The sequence below is a fragment of the Oncorhynchus mykiss genome, chromosome 5 (genome assembly GCF_013265735.2).
Source record: "Oncorhynchus mykiss isolate Arlee chromosome 5, USDA_OmykA_1.1, whole genome shotgun sequence".
NCBI lineage: Eukaryota > Metazoa > Chordata > Actinopteri > Salmoniformes > Salmonidae > Oncorhynchus > Oncorhynchus mykiss.
Window position 1 is genome coordinate 13,567,377 of NC_048569.1, and position 15,331 is coordinate 13,582,707.

Below are 15,331 nucleotides of genomic sequence, written 5' to 3' on the forward strand. Positions count from 1 at the left end.
AACATACATAATATACTAACATAATGACCCAATAAATACTCAATCTAAAAAAATATTGATTCTTCATCTACTATAGTCCCACAACATTTATATGTATTATATTTAAATCGTTGTAAAATAATGTTTAAATTTATATATTGAAAGGTTTCTGGTTTGCTCAGTTAATTTATTCAATTTCTTTATGGCTCTAAATCGAAATGTTATTTTGCCTATATCTCTTTTCTGTCTGGACAACGCATAGATGGTGGACAATCTATTCCTAGTATTTACGGAATGTCTGTCTCTTAACCAACTGAATATCGTTGTGAATAGAACTTGGCCGTATTAAATTATGTATATTCTGAAATAAAATAAGCGTGTTCCTTTCAATTATCTTAATGATTGATGACCAACCAAGAACATTGCGCATGACTGCAACAGAAGAACCATATCTTAAAACAATCCTTGCTGGATCCTATATTTTCACAATGCATCCTTCCTCGCACGGTGCTCATTAGTTTACCTAATGAGCATCGTGTTGGCAGAAATTATGACTCAAACATTCTGACCAGTAGCTTAGCCTAGTATGGTCCTACACTCATCATGTCAAACAGACTGACAAATGCTGATAATAATGAGAATAACCACTCCATTGTACAATTTGGGAATTTAAGAGTCCGTGACTTTGAATGTAGAGATGATGAGAGGGAAGATTTCACCATTAGGATTTGGGCCACGGTATGGATTTGCGGTCAGTGAAAGAGTAGATATGAGACCAGGCCCCCACATCATAAAAGGAGACATGACCCTCCTCCCAATCCATAAACACCCCTGCCTTCTGTGGTGTGTCTCTCAGAAAGATGGGGACAGGGTAGGTGTCACTGGCTTTGTACTCACACCCATACCTCTGCATAGTCCAGTATCCATTCTGAGGCCTTAATGGTATATCCCTCTTCCTGATGACAGACTCACTGGCTACTCCTAAATCCTACTCAGTATTGCCTGTAACCATAACATTCATAGTAAAATCTCCCTGAAGAGAAGCCCTTAATTCCAAGGACATTGACAAAATAATCAAACCTCTGGGTGGTTTGGGAGATCATGTTCTTTGCTTCTGTTTTTCATTTGCTTCCCATCTCAGACAGAATGAGGTAAGGAGGTGCTGTATCAGGGTCCAGGGTCACATCTACTGCTGAATCCCCTCCAGCTCAACATCACCAAACCTCTTCACTTCACTCATAAGTGTCTCCTCCAGCTGAGACACAGCTCTCCTCAGAGATCACTGTGAACACTGATCTCAGACCAGTCCTTGGTGGGTGGAGGGCTGCACAGGGATGGGAAGCTCTGGAGGAGTTGAAGGTGGCCCTCAGTGTGTGCGAGCTGCTCCAGCTCATTGCTTCTCCTCTGTAGCTCAGCGATTTCCTGCTCCAGCTTCTTAATCACCTCAATCAATGATTTCTACCTGGCTTCTCTCAATGGAACGCACCAGAGCAGTGAAGACCTGCACGTTGTCTCTCTCTTTCCATTTCTCTTGCTGAGATCTGAGTTTGATCTCCTCAACCTTACTCTATCTTGTAAGCATCTTCTGGTCTACCTCTGCCATAACCTTTCCTAGTTTAGCCATTTTCTCTCTATACTCTTCTTTAGAGGGACAGTGTCATGTGGTCTGTTTTCAAGCAAAACACATGCAGACATGTCTGGTCACTTCAACAGAACAGATCCAGGAGTCTCTCGTGCTTCTTACGCATCCTGTCTTCCAGGTTCTCCACAGGGTCGATCAGCTTGTCTCTTTAAACCGGTGACTCTCTGAGGCTCCAAGTGAGTCTCACGGAAAGATGTCAGATACCAGGCAGGACTTCAGGGCCTTGAGCGTTGTCCCAGTACAGATGTCACAGGAAACTTCTAGAGGTTGAGCAGGGCTTTGGGCTGGGCCTTGGGTGAGGTCCTTGGTCTAGGCTGGTGGCTTTCCCTTGAACTGACTTCCTGAACTGAGTAGCCATCTCAGAAATGAGAGTATTGATGCAAAGCTCCGGTTTCCTGTCGAATTTCTCCAAACACATGGGACGCCGGCAAGGGTCACTAGTATCCCAGTACTCTTTGATACAGGCCATGCAGAAGTTGTCCACATGGAATGGCTACTGGCTCAGTGAACACATCCAGACACGTAGAGCACAGGAAGTGCTCCTCAGACAGCAGACTGCCGGAGGCGGCCATATCTTAACCGAGACCAAAGGTGAAACCATTATCAGTCAGTTCGAGATCATTTCAGTTTGGGTTAACATGGTACGATATTACGATTCCTATGTGACCGTAACAAATCGTGACACATGGATCCTAACCAATTGTAAAGCATGGTTTTACCTTTACAGGGCAACATTGTGCACATCCTCTAGATATTCATATTATGGGTCTTCATTGACAAAACCACAAAATGCTATAGAACAGAGGGATGGGGCTGGATAAATTTACCCACCAAATTATATCTACTATATGGAAAAAAAACAAAAGGACGAGGTCAACATGATAGTTTCTAGACAATTTGAAGCTGTACATTAATGTATGTTTATGACATAGCTTACAAACAATGGAGTAAAGCAACCTTATATTTTGGGTTATGATCGAGTTATCATGAATCAGCGGCCATAATGTATATAATTCATAATTTAAAAAATAGCTGTGTATATCACAGGGCCTTAAACATATGAGGCAAGCAATAGAGTTTGGGAAAATCCGTCTCACCTCTGTTGGGAATGTCTCTGCTTTCAAGAGGCCCAGAAAAGGCTGACCCTAGTAAATGTTTTATCAGAGAGGAGTAGACGAGGCCTAGTTAAATCTTTAGATTTTCTTCTTTGCAGGGAAGTTTAATAGAACATTGTTGTTCCCACCCACTTTTCTCTTCCTTGAGCACTTCACCCTTTACATGGCTGAACTCCCTCCCACCTTGTTTACTATTAACTGGAGAGAGTCTAAATGACATGGATTTTAAAACAATATATATATATATTTTTTTTTTAGTGAATGTGTTTTGTGTGACTGTCCTATTTCTCTCTTTCTCTCACTCACTCACTTATCCTCTTCACAGTGCATGTCAATGCCAATTTGATCACCATTCAGCTGAATGTATTATATTGTTTTCTGTGTGTCAGATGTTTGACTCCAACGTGGGCAAAGACAAGCTGCTGAGAGTGAAACTTGGCATCGGCAAAGCCATTAAGGTAGGTTGTAGAGCAGGCTGGTGGGAGGAGCTATAGGAAGACTGGCTCAATGTAATGGCTGGAATGGAATATATGGAACGTATGGAAACCACCTGTTTGACCCCGTTCCATTTATTCCATTACAGCCATTAAAATGAGCCCATCCTCCTATACCTCTTTCCACCAGCCTCCACTGGTGTAGTGGTCAACTCAGCAATATGACATCACCACACATAGTGAGGCAACTTCATGCTTACAGAAAAAAATGAATGTTTCTCTCTCTCTCCTATCTCTCTCTCTTTAGGGATTGGAGGACGGGATGTTAGGGATGCAGAAAACTGGGCGTCGCCTCCATGTTGTGCCCCCCACCCTAGGCTATGGGTCAAAGGGCATCCCCAACCACGTCCCCTCCTCCAGCACACTGGTCTACAATGTGGAGATCCGCCGGGTGGGCGCACACACACTCACACATTCAGTTTCAAAAGTCAAACAGTACCTCACTGTAGCCATGTGGAACTGTTTGTGTACCGAAGCTAGAGGGCGTAATTGGCTAAAGATGGCTGTCTAGATGTTCTAACTCTGTGGGATGTATTTAGGTGAAGTTTGCTAAGGACAGTGGGTCGGAGCGACAGAGTGGGGGATTAACCACCAACTCTACCTCCCCAAGTGTGGACAGTCTGGGCTTTGGGATGTCCCCTCAGTCTCAGCCCCCCAGCTCTATCCCAGCAGAGCCCAGGTATGTACCACTACCTTCACTGTTCCTCAGTGGGGGAGTTAGGAGGCTTTTTTTATTTGGGGGTCAGATGTCAGGTTAACTATTTGACTTTTCTGCCAACAGGGGAAAGCCTCTGAATGTGAAATCCAATTCAATAAATGAGCAACTGATGGTGAGTGTTATTTTCATTTAGTTTAACTTCTTTGCATGCTTTCACACACACATTTTCACTCACAATTGCGCACACATGCTCGCTCGCTCACTCACTCACTCACTCACTCACTCACTCACTCACTCACTCACAGTCAATCAGACACAATCTCTCTCAAACCATATTATCTTACATACAGCTGTCGGATACAGCCAAAGCCAAGTTGATCTCTCATATGGCCAAGATGGGTCAGCCCATGCTGCCCTTCCCAACAGGAGCCATCTCCGCCCAGCTAGACCACAGTGACTCCAAGACAGAGGTGGGCTCCATAGTGTGTGTGTGTGTGTGTGTGTGTGTGTGTGTGTGTGTGTGTGTGTGTGTGTGTGCACCTTCTGTTCTGTATAGAATTGTGCATTCCCACAATTCCAGTTTTTGACTAAGTCAATGCTTTTACTTTGGAACCCGTTTGCCAGGTATGCTGGAAAAGGAGAACAACCTACAAACCGTTGTCATGTTTGACACCCATGACAGTGCCACTGACCTGTTAATATTCTTCTGTGTCTGTATCTGTGTCACCCTGCAGGACCCAAGTGAATCTCACCCTTCACATCACTGTCTGTTCCCCCAGCCCGTCCAGATATCAGCTGCACCCCCTGTCCATGCAGGTAAGACCTCTAGTTCAGTATCCATTCACGTCCATATGTTTGGTAGATCCACCAGTCATTTGCTTATATTCAGGGTTATATTTTCTGTTTCAGTGCCTGAGGTCGTTGTGCCAACTGCTGCCCAGCAACCAGTGTTTATGGAGACAGTGGTCCCACAGGCTGTGGACTGTGGTGGGAGCAGTCATTCCTTCCAGGTATTGAATTTGAATTGAATAACCAATATTGATCTCCAAAGGGGAAATTTGAAATGATACAATATGCTTACCCCCCCCCCCCCCCCCCCCCCCCCCCCCTCCCTCACAGCCATACCCATCCTTTCAGTCTGCCTTTGGTCCGTCCTACCTTGGTCAGTTCCACCCTCATCATGCAGTTTCATACCAGGGTAATGAAAATACAATTTTCACTGTCACCTTGTCTAAGTGCAGTATAGCAGACATACTATTGTAATATGTTTTCAAGCTTTTATCTAAAACAACATTTGACCCGTCTAGCACCTAGTGATGTCCCTTCCTTGTTGATGACAGAGGTGCGACAGCACAACACTGAGATCGGACAGGCTGTGGGGAAAATGGCAGATAAAATCAATCTGTTGGTCTCCAAGGTCAGCAGTGGACTTGTTTGTAGTTCTGGTAACACTTTCTTGTATTGCATTGTTTTTTGCGTATGACCTCATCATTTCTTTTAATCTCATAAACCTGTCAAACTGACCCTGTCAAACTGAGACATTATAAGGGCTCATAACAAGTAACAAAGAATTGTAATAGTTGTAAGTCATGTTAACATATTTTATACCAGGTGGATGAGCTCCAGAAGCATGGTGGCGGCAACTCTCTGGGTCTGTCCTCGGTGTCCATGGAAACAGCCATGATCCTGCACAACATCCAGAGAATCACCCAGGTCAGTCATCTGTCCCACTAATCTACAGTGTCCTCCTCCTTTTCTGCTCTCCCTCATTCTGCACTAGTCTGATCAAAAGGATTCTTGTCCTGGTCTACTGTCCTTCAACTGCACTGGTGTGGGGAAAAGTAGGACGGGTGAAAGCAATTACCTGATAGGCATTGACCATTGCATGGAACGGCATAACTTCTCCATTTGGGTTCCACAGGAGAACTTGTTCCTAAAGAAGGAGGTTCTGGAGAAAAGCACCCGAGTGGAGGAGCAGAACTGGAAGATCAGAGAACTCCTCGAGCAGAACCAGAGGTTTGAGTGTACAGTACTGTGTGTGTGTGTGCTTGTTCAATGAGTTCTGTAGATTTAAAAATATATATATATACACTGCTCAAAAAAAATAAAGGGAACACTAAAATAACACATCCTAGATCTGAATGAATGAAATATTGAATGAATGAAATATTCTTATTACAACTTTGATGTAATGTCCTTAAAACAAGTCAAAATGAGGCTCAGTAGTGTGTGTGGCCTCCACGTGCCTGGATGACCTCCCTACAACGCCTGGGCATGCTCCTGATGAGGTGGCGGATGGTCTCCTGAGGGATCTCCTCCCAGACCTGGATTAAAGCATCCGCCAACTCCTGGACAGTCTGTGGTGCAACGTGGTGTTGGTGGATGGAGCGAGACATGATGTCCCAGATGTGCTCAATTGGATTCAGGTCTGGGGAACGGGAGGGCCAGTCCATAGCATCAATGCCTTCCTCTTGCAGGAACTGCTGACACACTCCAGCCACATGAAGTCTAGCATTGTCTTGCATTAGGAGGAACCCAGGGCCAACCGCACCAGCATATGGTCTCACAAGGGGTCTGAGGATCTCATCTCGGTACCTAATGGCAGTCAGGCTACCTCTGGCGAGCACATGGAGGGCTGTGCGGCCCCCCAAAAGAAATGCCACCCCACACCATGACTGACCCACCGCCAAACCGGTCATGCTGGAGGATGTTGCAGGCAGCAGAACGTTCTCCACGGCATCTCCAGACTCTGTTACGTCTGTCACGTGCTCAGTGTGAACCTGCTTTCATCTGTGAAGAGCACAGAGCACAGCCAGTGGCGAATTTGCCAATCTTGGTGTTCTCTGGCAAATGCCAAACGTCCTGCACGGTGTTGGGCTGTAAGCACAACCCCCACCTGTGGACATCGGGCCCTAATACCACCCTCATGGAGTCTGTTTCTGACCGTTTGAGCAGACACATGCACATTTGTGGCCTGCTGGAGGTCATTTTGCAGGGCTCTGGCAGTGCTCCTCCTTGCACAAAGGCGGAGGTAGCGGTCCTGCTGCTGGGTTGTTGCCCTCCTACGGCCTCCTCCACGTCTCCTGATGTACTGGCCTGTCTCCTGGTAGTGCCTCCATGCTCAGGACACTACGCTGACAGACACAGCAAACCTTCTTGCCACAGCTCGCATTGATGTGCCATTCTGGATGAGCTGCACTACCTGAGCCACTTGTGTGGGTTGTAGACTCCGTCTCATGCTACCGCTAGAGTGAAAGAACCGCCAGCATTCAAGTGACCAAAACATCAGCCGGGAAGCATAGGAACTGAGAAGTGGTCTGTGGTCCCCACCTGCAGAACCACTCCTTTATTGGGGGTGTCTTACTAATTGCCTATAATTTCCACCTGTTGTCTATTCCATTTGCACAACAGCATGTGAAATTTATTGTCAATCAGTGTTGCTTCCTAAGTGGACAGTTTGATTTCACAGAAGTGTGATTGACTTGGAGTTACATTGTGTTGTTTAAGTGTTCCCTTTATTTTTTTCAGCAGTGTATATACAGTACCAGTCAAAAGTTTACACCTACTCATTCAAGGGTTTTTCTTTTATTGTTACTATTTTCTACATTGTAGAATAATAGTGAAGAAACAATGAAATAACATATATGGAATCATGTAGTAAGCAAACGAGTGTTAAACAAATAAAAAATATATTTTTATATTTGAGGTTCTTCAAAGTAGCTACCCTTTGCCTTGATGACAACTTTTTACACTCTTTGCATTCTTTCAACCAGCTTCATGAGGAATGCTTTTTCAACAGTCTTGAAGCAGTTCCCACATTCTGAGCACTTGTTGGCTGCTTTTCCTTCACTCTGCAGTCCAACTCATCCCAAACCATCTCAATTGGGTTGAGGTCGGTTGATTGTGGAGGCCAGGTCATCTGATGCAGCATTTATCACTCTCCTTATTGGTCAAATGGCCCTTACACAGCCTGGAGGTGTGTTGGATCATTGTCCCATTGAAAAACAAATGATAGACCTATTTAGCGCAAACCGGATGCATATCACTGCAGAATGTTGTGGTAGCCATGCTGGTTACGTTTGCCTTGAATTCTAAATAAATCACAGACAGTGTCACCAGCAAAGCACCATCACACCTCCTCCTCCATGCTTCACAGTGAGAACCACACATGTGGAAATCATCCGTTCATCTACTCTGCGTCTCAGAAAGACACGGTGGTTGGATCCAAAAATCTCATATTTGGACTCATCAGACCAAAGGACAGATTTCCACCCGTCTAATGTCCATTGCTCGTGTTTCTTGGCCCAAGCAAGTCTCTTCTTCTTATTGGGGTCCTTTAGTAGTGGTTTCTTTGCAGCAATTTGACCATGAAGGCCTGATTCATGCAGTCTCCTCTGAACAATTGATGTTGAGATGTCTGTTACTTGAACTCTGTGAAGCATTTATTTGGGCTGCAATTTCTGAGACAGTTAACTCTAATGAAGTTATCCTTTGCAGCTGAGGTAACTCTGGGTCTTCCTTTCCTGTGGCGGTTCTCATGAGAGCCGGTTTCATCATAGCGCTTGATGGTTTTTGTGACTGCACTTGAAGAAATTTGCAAAGTTCTTGACATTTTACGGATTGATTGACTGACCTTCATGTCCTGAAGTAATGATGGACTGTAGTTCCTCTTCGCTTATTTGAGCTGTTCCATAATATGGACTTGGTCTTTTACCAAATAGGGCTATTTTCTGTATAACACCCCTACCATGTCACAACACAACTAATTGGCTGAAACACATTAGGAATGAAAGAAATTCCACAAATGTTACTTTTAACAAAGCACACCTATTAATTGCAATGCATTACAGGTGACTACATCATGAAGCTGGTTGAGAGAAGGCCAAGAGTGTGCAAAGCTGTCACAAAGGGTGGCTACTTTGAAAAATCTAAAATATATTTTGATTTGTTAAACACTTTTTTTGGTTAGTACATTATTCCATATGTGTTATTATTCTAGAATGTAGAAAATATATATTTTTTTTAAATCCTGGGTAGGTGTGTACAAACTTTTGACTGGTACTGTATAAAAATATTTTATTTTAACAGGAAATATATTACAATTCATACATATCACAGTCAATTTATTTATAATTTGCCAAGGAAAAGGTTTGGAAACCAAAGTTGAAAAAAAATAAACATACTCATAGTTTACATGTACACACATCAACACCTCCACCTCCATATGATTCATCTCATGAGGATAATGTAGAACTCTCATTACTTACACCAATAGAAGTTTGTCCCTAGGGGTCCACCGCCATGCAGCACCCCAAACCTAACACACCCACACTTCAGGATCTTAGTGAAACATGTGTACTAGGCCAGAGCCAGAGTGACAATCCACAGGACGGTAGACCCCCGGGGCCAGGACAGAGTGGCCTAAAGAGGTATCCACCCTGACATGGGTATGTTTTTAATACCGACTCCTTTTGTCTTACGGTATTCAATACAAGGCCTCCACACCTTATGAAAGTCACCTGGTATACTCTTAATCTGGTAATAAATCAAATGTAGTGGGTCATGGCATTTCTACCTTCCCATTGTGGGAGGAAACCAGCCTTCCAATTAATGGCAATGCATTTCTTAGCCGCTGTGAATGCTAGGGTAAGGTTACACAGTATTTCCAAGCAAATAAAACAACGGGAAGATAGAATGTGAATCTGTAGACATCCTGAGCTATAAACAAGATGGTGTGTGTGACAGGTGTATGGAACAGAGGAAAGACGTGCTGAAGACCAGCAACCAACAGGACCAGACCAGCCTGCTGGAGGCAGAGCAGGACAAGGTAGGAAAGAACAGAGGAAACTTACTACACTCACACAGCGCAGGAGAGTCTCATATGCACACACACTTAAGTCCCTCCCCCCACCTCTCTCTCCATCTCAGCCGCACCTGACAGAGTACCTAGCCGCCTCCTCCACCCTGGTCTCCAAGCTTCAGCTGGAGTCGTCCTCTCTGCAGCGCTCTGTCTCTGACCTGCAGACCCAGCTCAGCCAAGTCCTGCAAGACAGGGACAGCCACTGTACTCAGTTCAGCTCATTAGAGAGACTAGTAGAAGGTACAGGACTGGCAGAACCACTGCACTTGGATCTGTTTATTTGAGAGACTACACAATTTTGAATATCTTTTGAGTTGTGTCCAGCGTGCTGGGTGGGCAGGGTTTAAACTTTTGGGAATGTTCTATTGGGTCATTACACCATGCTAACTAAAGAGGTGTGTGTGTGTGTGTGTCCGTACAGGGCTAAGGAAGGGGGAGGGGAGGGTGCAGGCCCAGTGGCATACAGAGAAACTGAAACATAAAGAGATTCAGCTGACAATCACCAACACGGAGGAGGAGCTACAGGACCTGAGGGCTGGGAAAGGCAACCTGGACAAGGTGTGTGTCTTTGGAGATGAGCAGGCTGGACCAATGGGTATTATCAGGCTGCAATACCACTGTCCCACATGGTGCCAGTATTCTTCTAATAACTGTTTGGTATAAAAAATAATCCCCTGACATTTCTTCTATAGAATATAGTACACTTACCCAATTCTGAATATACCCCTTGTTCCCAAAGTGTGCTCCCTTTCACTCACTCCTCATTCATACTAATCCAATGTTTTTAATTCATTGAGTGGGAAGAGGTATAACCTCTGTCGGAGTCCCCCTCACACTGCACGGAAGAGAATGGGAATTACACTTTGGTCTTGATCTTGTAACACTGTCGGTCTCTGTCAGATGCTGTCGGAGAGGAAGAGGAGGTGGCAGTGTGAGCATCAGCGTCTGTCTGAGGAGGTGGAGGAGGCGAGGAGAAGCAGCCAGAAGGAAACTGACCACTTGAGGGCCAGGAGAGGAGAAGTAGATCAGGGGGAACAGGTATACACACACACACTCTCTCTCTCACACACACACAATGATCCAGACTAAATACCAGCCATATCAGTTGAAATGTTGCTACATACACAACATTATTATGAATAATTATTTGCATATAATAATGCTTAACATTATATAAAGCATAAAACCTGCAGGCTTTAAACGTGTGTTTATCTAAAGGTGGTTCTGGATGTGGACGGGCAGCAAGGTGGGTATGAGAAGGAACTACATAGCCATGAGCTAGCAGAAATCACACAGCAGAGAGACATTCTGGCCAGGACACTGTCAGAACTACAGGAACAGGTGAAGGACATACTGAGTGTACACACTCCCTAAACATTAGGAAATGTAAACGATTCAAACAGTTGAATTCCAATGCTCTCTCGCTCTCAGTATATGGCAGCACAGAGCAGGGCAGAAACCACCAGGAAGCAGCTAGAAATGCTATTGGTTGAGCAGGAGAAGAGGCATGCCCAGCAGCCCAATCAGGATGCAATGGCAGAACAGGTGAGTGTTCCAACATTCACCTCAGACTAGTCTGTACATGATTGGAGTAGTGTTTCTTAATCCTGGTCCTGGGGACCCACCATTTTAGTTTGTCCCTAGCACTATACACCTGATTCCACTAATCACCTCATCAAACCTTTAATTAGTGGAATCAGGTGTTTAGTGCTTGGGCAAAAACTAAAATGTCCCCAGAAATACAGGAGTAGAGAAAGCAGACTTTTGGTGGGTGGGTGTTTAAATTAAAAATCTACCTTTGCTCTAACAAACTACTCCAATGAGCAACACCAAGAGAAATTGACTTCCACCTTCTATATTGCTCTCATTCCTACATCTCTCTGATCAGTGATTGTTTCAATGGTTTACGTGTGTTCCCTCCAGGTGAAGAGAGTGATGAACGGAGTGTTCCATTCTCTGAGAGGGGAGTTCGGCCTGCACCAGTCATACCAAGGAAGCGATGTCCTAGGAGTCATACTTAGCACCATCAAGGTACAGTGCAACCAATACCTGGTGTTTCCATTTCACATTGCCCTGCAGATAGTGAGGCTGCACCAACAGTTGATAATCGCTGCTTACGGGTGGTGCCCATGATAATCCTTTTAACACCATGGGTTGTCCTGCACCAGTAATTTGAATCCAGAGTATGACATTGAGCATGTTGTTAATGTAAACAAGGAAAATGTTGTGTTAACGCTCCCCATCCTACAGAGTGTCACCCTGGAACTGCTAACAGCCCACAATCCAGAGGAAGAAGAAAAGGTAGAAGAGGAGGAGAAATGGACAAGAGCTGTGGAGTAAAATAGGAGGGATGATGATAAAGAGATGGATCAATACAAGAAGAAGAGGACAGTGGAGTTACTCAGACAGCCTGGACCTCTATTGTTAGGTCCTTGTGGTCTGAGGCTCAAGTGGAGGAAGAGTCCATCAATTCGGAAGGCCTAGAAAACAAGGCTGAAGACACACCAAGTACATCCAGAGAAGAAACACCTTCTAAGGCTTAGTCTGGCTCAGAGAATGGCCCAACACCATCATCTCTCATGGTTCTTATTGAGGAAATGTCTTGTCAAGTACAGCCTCTCGCAGTCCAAATTGACCAATCAAAGTAGTTGGAAGTTGTATCTCCCCCACCATTGTTTTTTTTTTAAAGATTTTGGAAGCTATACAAATGCATTTATTAATGTCCACATTTGTTTTATACCATGTTTATTCATTTTTAAAAAATCATTTTTATTTAAACGGCCTACCCTGGCTAAACCCTAACGACGCTGGGCCAATTGGGACTCTCAATCACGGCCAGTTGTGATACAGCCTGAAATTTAACCAGGGTCTGTAATGATGCCTCTAGCACTAAGATGCAGTGCCTTAGACTACACCTTATTTTGGTTTGAGTTAACAATATTAACTTTTGAAAGTGAGATTTTCTTGGACAGTATAACACCGTATGTTCTGGGCAGCTACAAAATATTTGTTTTACAAGCCTCATCCCTACAACTTCATAAAACATTTGTTTTTCGTCTTGTAGTTCAGGAATTCATGTCTGAATTAAATGATCAAAACGAACTTTCGCATGTTTGATTTGCAACCAGAGTACTATCAAAATGTAGTTTACATTTTATTAAATAAATGTCAGTGCATTAAGCGACTAAGATAATGCACTGTCAAATCACAAACCAAGAAAATGGTAGAGCAGATTTTATTTGCATAGGGTTTTTCCATCAAACTACCAGTGAAGAGAAGTGGCGGTAACCGTTACTCCACGTATCCTGCAATAACATTGTCATAAAGTGACATGCATGGCATGAAATAATTCAATATAAGCAAGGCTATATAAACATGCCTTCTTTTAATGCATGAATTCCTATGGTCATTATAGCAGGATACGGAGTGTTACCTAAGTGATGACAACCCATACTTACCAACACTGGAATGAAAGAAGTATACATGAAATAGACTGAAGTGGTTTAACATCTAGAAAGTTCAGCATTTAATGCATAGAAGACCGAGAGCGATGCAGGCATAAATCTGAGGCTGGAAGCCTGACCATGTGATAATCTTAAATTAGCGATATGGTTTCCATCGAGGCTAGGTGCCAGGCTATGCCCACTGCATCAAATGACACCCACATATATTTTATCTGCCCATTTCGTTTGTTCAGTTTCCTTCCAATAGTGTATATCAATCTATGCAATAAGTAAATATTAAACAGGTGTGTATAACATGCTATTGTTTGCAGTGTAACTATTATATTTGACTGCATACAAATTAAAGGATATATTCTATACATTTTTCTGTATATATTTACATTCTAGAGCAGCTTTAAGTGATCATGTACCTGACACTGATACTCTTTTCACACAAGTTTGCCAAACCTAACCAGAGATTTTCTTATGACATGGTAGACGCCTAACCAGACCAGGCCCCGGGTTTTCCCGATAGCGATGCAATTTAAGTTTACGAATGTTTTTAACGATGGATCGTTCCTATAACGACCGAAGAAATCTCATGTTTCCCAAAGCACTACATTGGGAACATTCACTAAGTGCGTCGTTGGAGCATTTTTTTATACTGGTGGTGTCGAAACAAAGGCAGTGCTGCCCTTGGATCAGCTTTCTCCATTCAAATTGTTCCACAATACGACGACGGATCAGCTCCGAAATATCACCATATGGCTGCAAATATTGAGACGGCTTATTCCAATGTTGAGGCTATCCTATAATAATGCACAGTCGTAGCTTTGGAACATCAGTGCGCACGTTATACATTCAATGGAGGAAAATTAGACAGCACTAAAATGAGCAAAATATAACTCGATGGAATTAACATGAAATTGATTTACATATTGGCCTATTTAGCCAACACATCTCGGTTTTAATTTGTATCATTCGCGTGTATGTAACAATTGCAAAGACATTGGCAACTTTGTATTTATCGGCGGTCACAGGTAAACATCCGTAGATCGTGTATAAACTGAAAGGGCAAAAAAAAATTACGACGCACTTAGCTGTTCTACAAGTGGTCTGAGGCTACCGTTAAATAACAAGCGTTAAGTGCATCTTTAGTAACGATGGTTTTGGGAAACAACGCTCCTACGAAGGTTCTTACGATTCATTTAGCCACAAGATGATTTTGGGAAACCGGGCCCAGCCCAGTTCAGCTCGGCTCAGTGCGTGAAAAGCCATTGACAGTACATATAGGTGATCTACTGTGGCAAATGCTAGGAGAGAGTATGATAGCGTCTATTGAACCAACCAAGAGAACACATTCAGAAGCTGAATACACACACAAGTTGAAAGTGATCACATAACCAGCAAAGGAACATAACACTTACATCACAACATTACAATTTCGAATTGAATATCATTAAATGTCTTCATATTCAGCATATTTTTAACACTCAGATTGTTTGATGGTATCATTCCGTACAATATACGTTTCCTATAACCTGTAGCATGCTATGTTTACAAATGACTGACTATAAGAGCACTTGAATGGAGAAAGAGAGAGAGATCAGAAAAGTGTCATTGGTTACCATTGGATGGATGCGCATAGATATGTATGATGATGCATTTTAAAGGGTGGCCAACCACTATTTCAACTATGAAGAGAGGAGTGAGCAAAGGTACAGTCCCTCAGACAGTTATTTCACTAAGGCAAGACATCTACCCCCCACCACACCTAACAGTCATTGATTGACCTTGTCCCTTTTGGGTCACAAAATGTGAATAAAAAAGTGACTTGGTAGACAGAGTTAAAGATGAGAAAACAGGCTATTTCCTAGACTTGTATGATAAGAGTTGCAGATATTGCCAGGCATAAGACGAAGTGAGTGCTGGAACAAAAGCCTGCAGGTAGAGTGCTTGTGGCTCTCCAAGGCCACATTGAGGCCTCAGAGGGTTGGAAAGAAGGTCCCTTTAGCCGTGGTAGAGGCGTAGGTGCTGGGCGATGTTGCTGCGACACAAGGGGCAGGTCTGGAGGGCATCGCTGCACATCTGGCAACAGCACACGTGGCCACAGGGCAGGAAGATTACCTGAGACTGAGAG

At 43.6% G+C, this 15,331-nt stretch overlaps 2 protein-coding genes across 6 annotated transcripts in view; one reads left to right on the forward strand and one right to left on the reverse strand.

The window, feature by feature from the left end:
- Nucleotides 1–13,087, forward strand: part of fkbp15a (FKBP prolyl isomerase family member 15a) — a 22,710-nt gene extending 9,623 nt beyond the window's left edge. For 3 of the 5 annotated variants that reach the window (XM_036976825.1, XM_021601736.2, XM_021601734.2), the window contains 19 exons: nucleotides 3,126–3,194; nucleotides 3,478–3,621; nucleotides 3,770–3,909; nucleotides 4,012–4,060; nucleotides 4,239–4,358; nucleotides 4,623–4,704; nucleotides 4,798–4,898; nucleotides 5,008–5,086; nucleotides 5,196–5,305; nucleotides 5,500–5,601; nucleotides 5,810–5,904; nucleotides 9,634–9,715; nucleotides 9,817–9,988; nucleotides 10,170–10,306; nucleotides 10,649–10,786; nucleotides 10,967–11,089; nucleotides 11,180–11,293; nucleotides 11,672–11,779; nucleotides 11,999–13,087. In XM_036976825.1, coding sequence (XP_036832720.1) covers nucleotides 3,126–3,194; nucleotides 3,478–3,621; nucleotides 3,770–3,909; nucleotides 4,012–4,060; nucleotides 4,239–4,358; nucleotides 4,623–4,704; nucleotides 4,798–4,898; nucleotides 5,008–5,086; nucleotides 5,196–5,305; nucleotides 5,500–5,601; nucleotides 5,810–5,904; nucleotides 9,634–9,715; nucleotides 9,817–9,988; nucleotides 10,170–10,306; nucleotides 10,649–10,786; nucleotides 10,967–11,089; nucleotides 11,180–11,293; nucleotides 11,672–11,779; nucleotides 11,999–12,088 — 2,055 coding nt within the window. In that variant the 3' untranslated portion in view covers nucleotides 12,089–13,087. The remainder of the gene's footprint in view (nucleotides 1–3,125; nucleotides 3,195–3,477; nucleotides 3,622–3,769; nucleotides 3,910–4,011; nucleotides 4,061–4,238; nucleotides 4,359–4,622; nucleotides 4,705–4,797; nucleotides 4,899–5,007; nucleotides 5,087–5,195; nucleotides 5,306–5,499; nucleotides 5,602–5,809; nucleotides 5,905–9,633; nucleotides 9,716–9,816; nucleotides 9,989–10,169; nucleotides 10,307–10,648; nucleotides 10,787–10,966; nucleotides 11,090–11,179; nucleotides 11,294–11,671; nucleotides 11,780–11,998) is intronic. The other 2 variants (XM_021601735.2, XM_036976824.1) reach the window with 2 other exon arrangements.
- lrsam1 (leucine rich repeat and sterile alpha motif containing 1) overlaps nucleotides 12,968–15,331 on the reverse strand; it is a 20,677-nt gene continuing 18,313 nt past the window's right edge. The window contains exon 24 of the mRNA XM_021601737.2: nucleotides 12,968–15,324. Coding sequence (XP_021457412.2) covers nucleotides 15,202–15,324 — 123 coding nt within the window. The 3' untranslated portion in view covers nucleotides 12,968–15,201. The remainder of the gene's footprint in view (nucleotides 15,325–15,331) is intronic.